General features: G+C 38.4%; 1 protein-coding gene across 4 annotated transcripts in view; it reads left to right on the top strand.

Moving 5' to 3' along the window:
- Positions 1 to 13,678, top strand: part of LOC122886381 (sodium channel protein type 4 subunit alpha B-like) — a 46,643-nt gene that overhangs the window by 6,082 nt on the left and 26,883 nt on the right. For all 4 annotated transcript variants that reach the window (XM_044218476.1, XM_044218474.1, XM_044218475.1 and 1 more), the window contains exons 2-8: positions 2,459 to 2,765; positions 4,735 to 4,853; positions 6,047 to 6,136; positions 7,319 to 7,447; positions 8,696 to 8,787; positions 8,940 to 9,182; positions 9,318 to 9,381. In XM_044218476.1, the coding sequence (XP_044074411.1) occupies positions 2,499 to 2,765; positions 4,735 to 4,853; positions 6,047 to 6,136; positions 7,319 to 7,447; positions 8,696 to 8,787; positions 8,940 to 9,182; positions 9,318 to 9,381 (1,004 nt within the window). In that variant the 5' untranslated portion in view covers positions 2,459 to 2,498. The remainder of the gene's footprint in view (positions 1 to 2,458; positions 2,766 to 4,734; positions 4,854 to 6,046; positions 6,137 to 7,318; positions 7,448 to 8,695; positions 8,788 to 8,939; positions 9,183 to 9,317; positions 9,382 to 13,678) is intronic.

Raw genomic sequence — 13,678 nt, 5'->3', positions numbered from 1 at the left:
TGCCCGTTTCTTTGTGCTTCTTTATAAGACCTTTAACACCACATCTTGATACCCCAGTCTGCTTTGAAAACTTTGTCTGGGAGAGACCTTGCTAATGCAGTATAACTACCTTGTGTCTTGTTGCTGTGTGCATTTTGTAAATTGATTTAAAAAACTATTATTAGTTATATTTTTGAAAGTATTCTTAGTTTACAGCATTGTTTCACACCTGCCTAAAACTTTTGCACAGTACTGTACATTTATCAGCTTAATCAACTAATTGAAACAGTGACAGTTATATTGTAGCGTCAAAATGTAAGAATGATCATTTAAATAGCCTGCACCAGTACACAGTTCAGTTTGAAAGCATCAACAAAGAGCTAGGAAGACATTTTGTATCTTTAAGGTTGCTGGCAGGTTGATGTCCAGGCCCTGCAGTTTTCTTCAGTTCAGCTGAGGCAAGCGAGTGATCGCCATCCTATATCAGTGCTGGTGAAAACCCTTGGTCAGGGCTACAGCCTGTGGACTTAATCCCTCTGACTCAGAACTATGGCTGCCCTAGTTTTCAGAAACAGTTGGATAACAGGAAGCTGGTGGTCAGTGGTAAGGGTAAAATATTTATATCATGTCTCTGGACCTCCCTCAGTACCATCTTCCAATCAGAAAATCAGAGGCAATCCAGCTTTTGACTTAAGCCTTTATGCATTGCAATTACACAATGTTTGAAAAAGAGAACATGAGAGAGCTTCAGTGATGGTGACCTATGTACCTGTGCCTGTGATAACACGTATTCCATTATAGAATTGTTAGGCTTTCCTTATATTTCCTGTTGCTTAATTGCTGAATATGAACTTTTACATTATTGGAAGACAAGTTTTTACTGAACAACTTTTCTATTCTAAGTACTTGTTAAAGCCACTATGTGTAGAATTTAATCATTCTGATCTTATACGTTTTTGTTTGTAGAAAAATGATACAAACCTGGTAAAAACTGGTGGAGTCTTTGTGTTACTTTCTGCCCATTCATCTTAAAGTCCCATGGCTTGGATTCAGATCTTTTTTGATACTAGCACTAGCAGTGCCAGAGTCAGAAATTTTAAAATTGCTCACATAGAGGCTTTAAACCTGCAATAATTGATTTTTTTGACCACTTGGGGGCAGCACAACAAGCTGTAAAAACTACAGTAGATTGACATATTAATACCTCATAAAGTTGACATGGCAAACGTGTTAGCAAACAGTGGCTATTATTTACACAAGCAGACATGGAGTAATTTTAGCATTCATTTGGTAATAACGTCATGACCCAACTCTTCCAGCCGCTCCTGGACGCCAGCTTTGTTCCCCACATATGGAAGGAGTCCACCATTATACCTGTACCAAAACACTCAAAAGCTAAGGTCCCAAATGACTACAGGCCAGTAGCGTTAACATCTGTGCTGTGTAAATGTATGGAGCGTGTGGTGTGTGACCACCTCAGTTGCAGACAAACTCAACCCACTTAAGTTTGCTTATCAAGCAAAGCGAAGGGTTGAGGAAGGCCCTCTGAAACTATTGGATACTGTGACCAAAAGTTTGGACTCCTCTCATTCCCACACAAGGATTTTATTTAGGGACTTCTCCTCAGCTTTTAATACAGTGAATATACACACCTTGCGTAACCGCCTCTCTGGACTGCAGGCCAACTCAAGACTGGTGCTATGGATTAAATGCTTCCTGCAGGATAGGTCACAACATTTAGTGGTTAATGGTTAAAAGCAGTTAGATGTAAAACACCCCTCATCACACAAGACTCTACACACCGCCTCCATAACTCCTTCCAACTCCTCCCATCAGGCCGCCGTTATTTTCTCGATTCATTAATGAATTGTTTACAAGATGTCCAAAATTAGGGAAAAATTCCACAGTCCAAACCCTAAATATACTCGGTTTACTATATGACAAAGAAAAGCAGAAAACTGAACTTTCGACTATCTAATGTCAAAGCAGAAAGGCATTAATTTCTGTTTTTGTTGTACATTTCAAGTTTAGCCAATTTACTTTAAATGACATTATTATTAAAATCAGCCACGTTTTGCACCATTTCAACAGACATGTATTCAAACTCCCATTAACATGATAAACAAGCTAAGGAATTAGGACTTGCACATAAACATGTAAAATGTGTAAATAGTAAATACATATGTATATATTTTTTCTTTTAACACAATGTGCATATTTTTGCAAGTGTACCTGTGTGAGCCACGTCAGAGACAAGTTTTCTGATTCTGATTCTGATTCTGAGTTTGTTGTGCTAATTACTGACACAAAAGACTGCAAAAAATTGCATTTTGGGAGGTGATCTGATCTTTGTATTGAATAAAGACACCCAAGGGTTGTTGTTTCATAAGCCTGTATGATTGAATCAGATTACTTATTCTTTCTCTCCTTCTTCCATCTCTGCTTTTCCTGTCTTCACTCCCCACTTCCCTGTCTGTAGCTGTAAGTAAATTCTAGTACAGGAGAATCAGGATGAAAAGATGGCAGCCATGCTGTTACCAACGGGTCCTGATGGCTTGCGGCGGTTCACTCGCGAATCCTTGGCTGCGCTGGAGCAGCGGATTGCGGAGGAGCAGGCCAAGAACGCCAAGGATTGCCATGAGACTTACAGGAACGCAGAGCCACCCAAACCCAGGGCCGACCTGGAAGCAGGAAAGCAGCTGCCGCGCATCTTCGGTGACATCCCTCCAGAACTTATCGGGGTGCCACTGGAGGACATTGATCCGTTTTACTACAAGAACAAGAGGGTGAGAGCTTCTGTGTGTGTGGTGTGAGTTTGTTGGGTGGGTTAAATGGTGGTGGTCGTGTGTACGTCTGGACAACAAGTGATCAGATTTTAAAGGGGGGTCAGGTAAATGACTGCATTCAGTCTAGGCTGAATGCAGTTATTCACCTGAATTAAGATAAGTAGGGCTGCAAATGATCATTATTTTCATTAATGATTAATCTGTCGAATATTTTCTCAATTAATTTCTGAATTGTTTACAAAAAAAGTCTCCAAAATGTCCAAAATGAGTGAAGCATTCCACAGTCCAAACCTTAAATATACTCGGTTTACTATATGACAAAGAAAAGCAGCGAACTGAACTTTCAACTATCTAATGTCAAAGCAGAAAGGCCTTCATTTCTGTTTTTGTTGTACATTTCAAGTTTAGCCAATTTACTTTAAATGACATTATTATTAAGATCAGTCACGTTTTGCACCATTTCAGCAGACACTGGAAGGAACAGAGGCCTAATGGTTTGAAACTACAAAGTTTCAAACAGTTCCTAGTCCACAAATTTGAAGGTGTTGTATGGGCAAAAGAACATCTTTTATCAAAGCTAATGTGTGTGTTTAATACAGCAACTCCTATTAAGCTTAGTATGATACAATATACAAAAATATACATTTCTCCAGTTCAAAGAACTTTACCTGTGAAGAAATCCACAGTCGTCATTCTGTGCAAAAATATATTCAGACGTTTAGCTGAAGTTATTATAAAGATTCAGTTAATCCTATCAGGTTGGTATCTTCTCTTTTTGTTTCCCCAGACAGTGTTTCCTGAATGAGCCACAGTAGAGGGATAAGTAACACAAAAAGGAAAGTTGGTACTGAAAAGACCAAAGACAGCTTTGGGAGATACCAGCTTTATTCGTTGAAGCCTAATATTATCAGAGCGAGATAGATTTTGTAGATTTTGTTCCCAATCACTTAAACTGCAAAAGCAAAAATGGTTTCAATGTACATATGGACACTTGACTATTGTTTTCACACAGACTTGAAATATTGTAAACATATTCTTTAATTCTTTACTACGACTGAATGGTTTTCATTTCCCGCAAACAACTTGCACTAAACAGATCCGACATTTATAGGTTTCTGACACGATTGCATCTCAAGAAATGGTTAATGGTGGTTAAAATGGTGACTGATGATTTATCATTGGCATATGAGCAGTTTCAGTGATGCTATTGTACTATTTTACTTCTACATTTTCCTGCATGTTAAATTATCATCTGGACTTGCGAACATGATATGGCAGCGATCCTCCTGATCAGCAGAGGATTTCACTGAATTCACCAAGCGGTGTTTTAGAGCAGCTAGCAGCTGAGACGAGAGGAGAGCGACTGCATCTCTTTAGATCTCTTGTGGATGCAGAAATAGGATTAGCAAGTTTTGATTTGCAGAGTAGATCAGGCTGCTGCCAGCTAATGGGCCGCTTATGGAGAGATGAAAAAGGACGTGGCAGTCATTCTCAGGGTCTCTTTGTTTTGGCATGTGATGCGCTGCTGGATAGGAGGATTATCCAAAGACGAAAAAATATTTAAATAAATGCCACATCTGTTGGGGAAAGGTTCAGCCCCGCTTTGGAGTTGCCTCCATTATCTCAACTGGCCTTGCTTGTTGTGCGTATATGTACACTCACTGCTTTCTTGGAGGCAGAAGTGCTTGTGGTGGAAGTTAATGTAGACAGAGTGATAGACTCAACACGGCCGTTACATTATCATCCCATGAAAACAGCTAAAATGCTGCTCAAAGCTGCTGCTGAGCTTCTCTGTAGAAATGGAAACAAATGTGCCTGAACGTGATGGGAAATTTTTTTTAGCAAATGTATTTACATTCTGATGACTTGTTGCAATTTCTTTTATTTACAGAATGTAAGCAATAATATTTGAAAAATGTGATTTTTTTCCACTAATGATTCCTGTTTTTTTTTTCTGTTTTCTTTGCAGACTTTTATAGTACTTAACAAAGGGAAGGCCATCTTCAGATTCAGTGCCACATCTGCACTTTACATATTAAGTCCATTTCACTTCATCAGATCAATCGCCATAAAAATTTTAGTCCATTCATATCCTTTTTGATTATGGAGCACCTGTGTCTCTTCCTGCCAGAGACATGTAAAATAATCATGTGATTGTTTGAAGTACGAGCCAATTATTTCCTGTCGGAACCATATTTATTGTCACTTTAATTAGTTTGTTTAAGGGTGATATTAATTACATTTTTGATAAAGTTCTGGTGGGTGAACACCCTTATGGGGGAAAATGCTTAAAAAATAGATAATATAAGTGATAATGTTTTAGATAGAAGATAATAATCAGGATTAGGTGAGCCTGAGGGTGACAAAAAACGCTTTCAGATAATTCTTTTACACACCAGTGTTTGACAACCACTCCAAAAAGTGCTTCACTTCAAAGTAAAAGTATTAATGTCAGTGTCCTGACATTTGTGATAACATGAAGATTAGACTGTGAATCGGGCAGCCTGCTGAGAACAAACCACTGTGAAAAGTGTCCTCCAAAATAATAATTTGATGCTGTAAAAAGCTGCAGCTCATACTGGCAGATAAGCCAATTTCTAATATTTACTGATTCCCCCCCGTAGGTTTCTATTGGATTTTTCTATAGTCCCATTTTTGAAACAGCTTTGTAATGGTCCTCTCTGGCATCGCAAAACCAAATCCCCTCATATCCCTCTTTTAATCTCTGAAATGAAATAAGAGCAAGGAGATTTCACATCATGTGATGGCTGCCTATTAGTTCTCAGACAGCCGATTCGTGTACTTTACATGCAGGAGGGAATCTTTCCTCTGGATCTCTTCTATAACATCTATTGATCAACTTATCTATTAAATAACATCTAGCAACTGTTATTTATGCTCTGCAACTGATAATTCTACTACATTTTAAGTCCTATTGGCAAAAAAACATTTTTAAACGTTTTTATTTTGTAATAAAATGTATATTAAATCATTTAGATCATTTAAATGATTTCATGTTTCAAAGTCAGCAGTTGACAGTTGTTGTTATTGTTTCATTCATACATAAGAGAGAATGATATCACTGCCCTGATTTAATGTTGAAGTGGAATTTACTTACATTTTCTATAATCTGCATTTACTATAGTTCTAATGCTGTTGGCATGCACAGTGATGGTTTGTCCTAATGGGTATATTTCATAGGATTACAAGAAACAGTGTGTCATTGTGTGATACTTTCTTCTGATAATTTCACAGTACACTTTCCTTAACCTTGTTTCCACATTGTTTAGCCTGTTCATAATGTTCACCATACTGACCAACTGTTTCTTCATGGCCATGTCTGATCCGGCACCATGGACCAAGTACCTGGAGTAAGTACACACAGTATTTAAGATGTAATCTGACCCTAAACTTTGTGTCTCGGACAGAAATTGAAACTCTGGTATTATGTTCTAATGTGGAGCTTTGCTGGGGTTTGTTGTTTTGTCAGTGATGATTGAAGAATCAGTTGACATGTGAGTATATGATGCATGTAATATTCACTGCAGTCAGAAAGGCACATAGGCATGTTAAAAGAAAGCATGTGGTGTGGAATGAAAATTGTTGCTTAAAAGTCTTCAGAAATAATGTGATATGCATGATGTGGAAGATTTGGCCAAGTTATTGTCATATTCTGTGGGTCACAGGCATTTTTAGCATGCAGCATGCTATCTGCAATGACAAAGACTTTTAATTTGTTCATTACTTTTTTAATTTACTTACTTTTAAGAGCGATACCACTCTCATATCTATATGTTAAATATGAAGCTAAAGCCGATTAGCTTAGCTTAAAGACTGAAAACAGGGGGAAACAGCTAGCCTGACTCTGTCCAAAGGTAACAAAATCTGAATTCCTCTCATCACCGGCCAAAAACTGTAGTTCCTCGAATGGCCACTAGGGAGTCAATCCGTGTTAAAATGCCCAACTTTACAGCAGAAATAAACATGTTTACAGCCTGGTACAAAAAACGGTTTTGGTCTCTATAGCTAATTTCCCCATTCATGACAACTGCATGGGGTTGAATTTGTATATAAGTTACCCGTTTAAATTATATTAAGGTTTTAAAGTTCCTCTTAGTCCTTATTGTTACTGATTGTGGTTTATTTTAATGCTCAAATCCATTTAGAGCCTGCAGATAATAATAATAATAATAATAATACATTTTATTTTTAGAGCGCTGTTCAAGGTATTCAAAGACACTTTACATAAGTTAAAAAGATCATATAAAAACAACACAATAAAAATATATAACATTATTCACACATTAAAAGCAGTTCTGAAAAGGTGAGTTTTGATTAGTGATTTGAACATGGACAGACCGGGTCTCTGATGTGTTTGGGGAGAGAGTTCCAGATGGAGGGGGCAGCTATGGAGAAGGCTCTGTCGCCCCAGGTCCGGTGCTTGGTCCTGAGTGGTGGGACAGGAGTTTGGCATCAGAGGAGCGGAGGCTGCGGGGAAGGGGTGTGGCGGTGTCTTGTTCTGGATTCAGAGCTGACTTAATTTTCTTTTTCAGGTATACTTTCACTGGCATTTACACTTTCGAGTCGGCGATAAAGATGTTTGCGAGAGGATTCTGTATAGTGCCGTTCACCTTCTTGAGAGATCCATGGAACTGGCTGGACTTCACTGTCATTGTCATGGCGTAAGTAACAATATCATTCATATGTCATTCATATTGACAATCAATCTCACATGACATTCACTTTACATTAGCAGTGGCTACAACTAGAGAATCATCTAATTACAAAGGTCTTCCTTAATTCAGTGTTCACGATCTTTCTTGTGGGACAGTTACTGTGCAAACTGTAATGACGAGCAGATAAACATGAACCTATTCCTTCTTTCAGTATTTTTCAGTAATGTCAGTCAGTCATCCTGAGTGGTGATTTGAAACACTAAGAACGATAAGCCAACTGTTGTGGTCAGAGATCTGTTTGCCATGACTCACTACCCATGATGCAGGTGGCAGATTAGACAGGTGACCTCTCGATGCGTTGGTGCGGCATTGTCCGAGACCAATCATCCAGAAAGGACATTTGCTTTGTTTGAAAACAGCGAGACAAAATCCCTTTACTGCGTGTAGACACACTGAAAGCTGTCATTACCTTCAGCAATTAATTTGTTTTGATTAATTATGGTTCAGTCAGCCAGTTCATTCAGTACAATTAAGTCATTTCTTGTCACAGGTACTAAACGCATGCTACTCTGTTTTAACTGTTAAGGAGGCTATAATCAATGTTTTTATATAAACAATGGATCACATGACTGCTTGTATGTGAAAGGAGCTGCTTGTAGTGATGAACCCACAGAGAATTATCACTCAGCTCTAAGGAGCGTTTAAGCGTCTTTCACGTCATTATTTAAGTTTTCCAGGCTGCAGCTTTACTGTTTTGGTTCACTCTTACCGCTCTCATACTGTAACGTTGTTTTTGGCACCAACAGGCAGCTGTTTTCAACAAAAACGTATTTTTAAAAAAAAAACCTGTACGCTATATCCCTAGCACCAAACAACAGATAGACAAAGTTAGTGACTAGCTGGTGAACATAGTGGAGCATTTAGCAGCCCCCGAGTTATTGCAGGTTTAAGTAAAGTCACTGACACATTCTATGTGTCTATTCTACATTATTTTGTTTAGAAATTTGTTCACTGCAAATCGATATGAACTTAAAGAATGACTGAAAGAAACCTGTGAAAATGTTATGCCAATAAAAAGACTTTTATTACAAACTCATAATGTTATTTGATTGAAATGTATTTGTAAAGACGTGATATATGAACCGTTAAGTATGTCTGAACGTTAATTATTAACCCCGGTGATCATACCATACGGTTAATACTTTGCTAAATCATCCCGCAGATCTTCATAAATCTCCTTATATCAAATTCCAGATATGTGACAGAGTTTGTAGACCTCGGAAACGTCTCAGCATTAAGAACCTTCAGAGTACTACGAGCCCTGAAAACCATCTCAGTTATTCCAGGTAAGGTCAGGTCAAACCTCAGGCCATGTATCTATGTCTCCTCTCTTGTTTCCAATCATGTCTGAATCTGCTTTTCCCACATCAACAGAAAACCTAATTTGTCTGTGTGTTACCAAACAATTGATTGATATTGTCTCCTCTCCTCTGTCAAGGTCTGAAGACCATTGTCGGCGCTTTGATCCAGTCTGTGAGGAAGCTGGCAGACGTGATGATCCTGACCGTCTTCTGCCTCAGCGTGTTCGCCCTCATCGGCCTGCAGCTTTTCATGGGGCTGCTGCGACAAAAGTGCATCCGCAGCTTCGCACACTGCATCAACTCCTCCTACAGCTCCAACGCATCCTTCATCTGCAACAACAGAACCTGGAGCTCCAGGGCGGACTTCCTCAGCAGCGAAGGTCAGCCAAAAACAAAAGAGACTGGTGTTAAGAAAGCGTTTCACACATGTACAATGCTCTGAATACTGGCCAGTATCATTAACATTCAGTAAAATGCAATTTTGTTCCTTTAACTTCTTTTTCCCCTTTCCTTAGATAATTTTTATAAAGTTGAAGGAGCAAAGGATGCCTTAATATGTGGATATGGAAGCGATGCAGGGTAAGTGAGTGTTTGTTCTGCTTACCGCTTGTTAATCATCTGCAGTCTATTACATAATATCAAAGCGTCTAAGGCTTGGCGCAAATACTTTTTCCAAAACAAGAAAAACAGATACAACAATAGGTGTGCTTTAGGCTTCATATTTAAATCTGTGACTTAGAGGTGTAATGTATAGAGGAATGATCCCGTCAGAGGGAGGAGTGTAGCATGAGAGAGGCTGTACACAAGACAACATGTAGTGTAGATAATCACCACGGCTCCAGTGGAACCCTTTACTGAGAAACATGGAGTTGCCAGCTGGAGGGGGGGGGTCTCAAATCAAAATCTCTATGACATGATTAGGTTAACCGGAGTGGACCAGATCGCTTCGGATTGATATTCTGTTATTCCTGAGAGAAATACTGAAGTCTTCAAGCAACACCTCAGTTTGTGTCTATGTGAAGTACCAGAAACTGCTTTGATTTAATATCTAACATCAATATAAATATAGACATGCATAGATGATATTTCATCTGTGCAGTGATGGACTTGCTCCCAATCAAAGGCACAGTGTGAAACCATCCAAATATTGCTAGTCAGCCTACGCACTAAATAATCCTATAAATCCAAATGCTTTTGAAACAAGCACAACAGGATGACTCTGCCCATGCCAGGCCCAGTTCAAGGGTTATAGTGAACTAAATACCCATCTGTGTGAATCTGAAATCCTGCAGCTTCAACAAATGGCTTCCATTAGGTGCTCTTGTTAATGATACAAGATAATGGATGATAGCAAATAAAAAAAATAGTGACAATAGTAAAAGGGACACCCAAAAAATACATATTTTTCCTCTAACCTGAAGTGCTATTTAGCCATCTAGATTGTTTTGGTGTGAGTTGAGAAATCATGACCCAGTTACAAAATAATCTACAGACCTTGTAAGCAGTTTCATGTAGGAAGTATCGGTAGAAAGAAAATAGTTCCCACATGAAACTGCTCACAACAAATCTGTGGATTATCTTGAGTAACCAGGTCATGATTTCTGGAAAGAGACATTGCTGTTGCGTTTTATTTTAATGTTTTTTTTTTTTGGGCACTTCGAGCACCACAAGCCGAGTTCCATATAGTCCCATTATATAAAAAAAAGAAAGAAAAAAAAAGGCAGACATCTCTGCGGCGGATAGCTCCAAAACTCAGCAACTCACACCAAAACAATCTAGATGGATAAATAGCGCTACAGGTAAGAGGAAAAATTGTATTTTTGATTTTGGGGTGAGCTGTCCCTTTTAGCTTTAACAGGAGGAATAGGGGGAGAACCCAAAATGCGGACACTGAAGCACAGCAGGTGCAGTTCGTGAGTTTTAATGGGAGAAAAAAAAATTGAAAACGTACATAGGATACTGATACAGGTAGAGAATAGAAGTAGTCCATGAGTGGCAGACAAATCCAAAGGAGAAAAATGGACGTAGTGTGCGTGACGTCTCCCATAAGTTTCTGAAGAGCCGTTGTGAAGCTCAAAGTGGGCGCCTCTGGTGGCTCCGGCCGTCGCCATTTTGGCAGTCCCTGACTCTGGCTAATCCAAAAATGGGCAAAGACGTGGAGCTGAAGCGGGCCGAATGAAGCCTGGTTGATGAAAGGGCACTGAGAGGGCACCCACCTGTCACTCAAATACATAACTTTAAAGCCTTAATATAATTTAAATGGGTGAGTTATATAAAAATTCACCAATCCACTGAGAGTAAAGTTACATATGTGACTAGCTAACAGTTAGCCTTAACTGACATTTAGCATTGATAACTGACACGTTAGCAAATAATTTGACTTGTGTATGAATCTGTAGACGGTTGAAAAAAAGACTGCTACCAGCCTGGGTTTGCCAAAATTGAGTTAACAGCTCTTGCAGACTGCCACAGCGCTGTAGCGCTCCTCTCCACAAACCGGAAAGTCAAAGAACATCATAAAAGCTTATTTTTTCTGTGTAAATCTAATATTGAACCTTTTCACGATGAAAGGTTCTTTGGTTTAGGGTTTAGGTTTAGCTTTTTTTTTTGTTGCATAGGATTAAGCTAATATTGATATTAATGCAATATTTTAACCAGTTAATAGAAAAACAATATAGACACAGTGGAGGTAGTTACACATTTTTGGCATCAGAGTGCAGCCAACCCTTTAGTTTTTAATCTCACTCTGTAACCTCTCCTCCAAAAACACAGGAACTTAATCTCCCAAGAAGTAAAATCTGATTCAGTAATTTGTGTTCAAGTCAGAGTGAAAAGAGGATACATTTGAGGGCATTCAGGGGGAAATGACATCATTAAACTCCCATAAATAGTAGGTCAGTAAGATCAGATTAGTACCAATATAATTTATCCAGCTGTCCCAGAGTTTACCTCAAGTCACTGCAATTGGACTTTCTTAGATTTGCTGCCTATTGTTGGTGTTTCTGCCATTTGTGAAACTCAAACAGCGCACTGTGATCGACATTCAGTCTGTTAATGGCTCTTTGGAAAATAAGAGAACAAGGAGGATTAGTCATTTTGTCTCCCTTTAATTTTAACTTTGCTCTGTCATCTCCAAGAATATGGTATTTATTGCATTTTTCATTTCTTTGCAATTAGATTGATTAAGTCAAAGACACAATGACACAGGTTCATGACAGACTTGCCAGGTTATAGGTTAAAGTTACCATAAGGTAGCTTATGTGTCTGTTGCCAAAATATTGAGACAGTTTTTTAAATTCTGTGACATTTTGCATGAAACTTTCTGAGGCTGGCTGTGGAGAAGGGCAAGATATTAAGCAGGTCAGGATGGAGGACGTAAAACATAGAGGATGCTTAATCTTTTGAGTGTATTCCAACAAGTAATCCCTGAGTAGATTTCCAAATTAAATCTTTGGATACGTTATGATGACAGACACAGTCACACACATGCACACAGACACACACAGACACAAGTGGGCACACATGCACGCAGCACACACACACACACACACACACATATTCAAATGATATTTTCAGCCTAGATGGTTAACAAGTTTGTGATAAATGATTTGCTCAGTGGTCCAAGCTGTTTCTCATCGCGCCTACTGTAGAGTTCAGGCAAATGCTTTTCCCCTCACATCTTAAAGCCACTGTGCATCAAGGATTATGACTTTCAACTTTTGCCCTTGAGCCGACTGTTGGAAACCCACTGCCTCAGCCCCACCCACCGTAGAGGGAAAACACTTTGCTGCGATTGACATATGTTCCTTTGCTGTTCTGTTACACAACTGCAGGAAACTGATGGTACACTTTCAAAGATACTACTTATAAATAATGTAAACATGTTAGCAAAGAGCTTTCATAGAGCTCTTACACACCCTAGACTGTGTTGCTTTGGTTATATGAGATGACTTGCAAACTTTTATGAAAGTTTAAAGGAACATACTGTAGTATTTGACCATTTTTGCTCCTTGACTACAAATCATTTATACTTTAAATTCTATGTTGACTAGTTTCAAATGTTGTCAGTTTTAGATTTTTGATGTATTTTTCCTAGCGTTCCAGGAAGCCATTGATTTCCATTCATTTCTGAACAGTATGAAATCAATTAGCAGACTCTTGAAAAGTGAAGTGAAAACCTTTTCAATCAATTTGACCTTAGACTGCATTACAGTGCAATAACAATAATGTAAAAGCATGTCTCAAGAGTCTGAACAGAAATAATTGAAAAACAATGGTTGCCTTAAATAGTAGGAAAAATAATGTGATGTAAAATACATGTGATTTGCAGTTTTTTTTTTTACTTCTGGATGAGGACTGTGTCAGATTTAATTGCCTCAAAAGACACTGAAAGAAATCTAATTAATACTTATTACTCCTGAGTAACACACTGTAGGATGTACAGTGTATTACTAATGAATACAAAGTAATACACTACAGGATGTACTCAGAAAGAGAAAAACACTGGTATGACTACATATTCTGGACTACCCTGTGCAAACCCAGCCATCAGTGCGTCATGCTGGCTGTGGATGTTGTCTGTGTGGAGGCAGATCTGATCTCACAGTGAGTGCATGTGGCATAGCAGCTCTCCTTGAGGAGATTTTGAATGCTTTGGCTCCTATTTTGACTTAAAAATCTGTTTTTTAATTTAATTTAGACTGATTTCATACTTTCCATGAATACTTGTTTTCCATGAATTAGATTGTAGTATGGAAATAATATAGTATGGAAATAAATGCTGCAGCGGTTAATTTTCATGATTGATTAATCTACAGATTATTTTCCTGATTAATAGTTGATTTATATGTCAATAAAATCGCAGAAAATGCTGAAA

Source organism: Siniperca chuatsi, linkage group LG13 (genome assembly GCF_020085105.1).
Source record: "Siniperca chuatsi isolate FFG_IHB_CAS linkage group LG13, ASM2008510v1, whole genome shotgun sequence".
NCBI classification, from domain to species: Eukaryota; Metazoa; Chordata; class Actinopteri; order Centrarchiformes; family Sinipercidae; genus Siniperca; species Siniperca chuatsi.
Note: the sequence above shows the minus strand (reverse complement) of the source record. Positions and strands in the feature narration are given on the sequence as shown.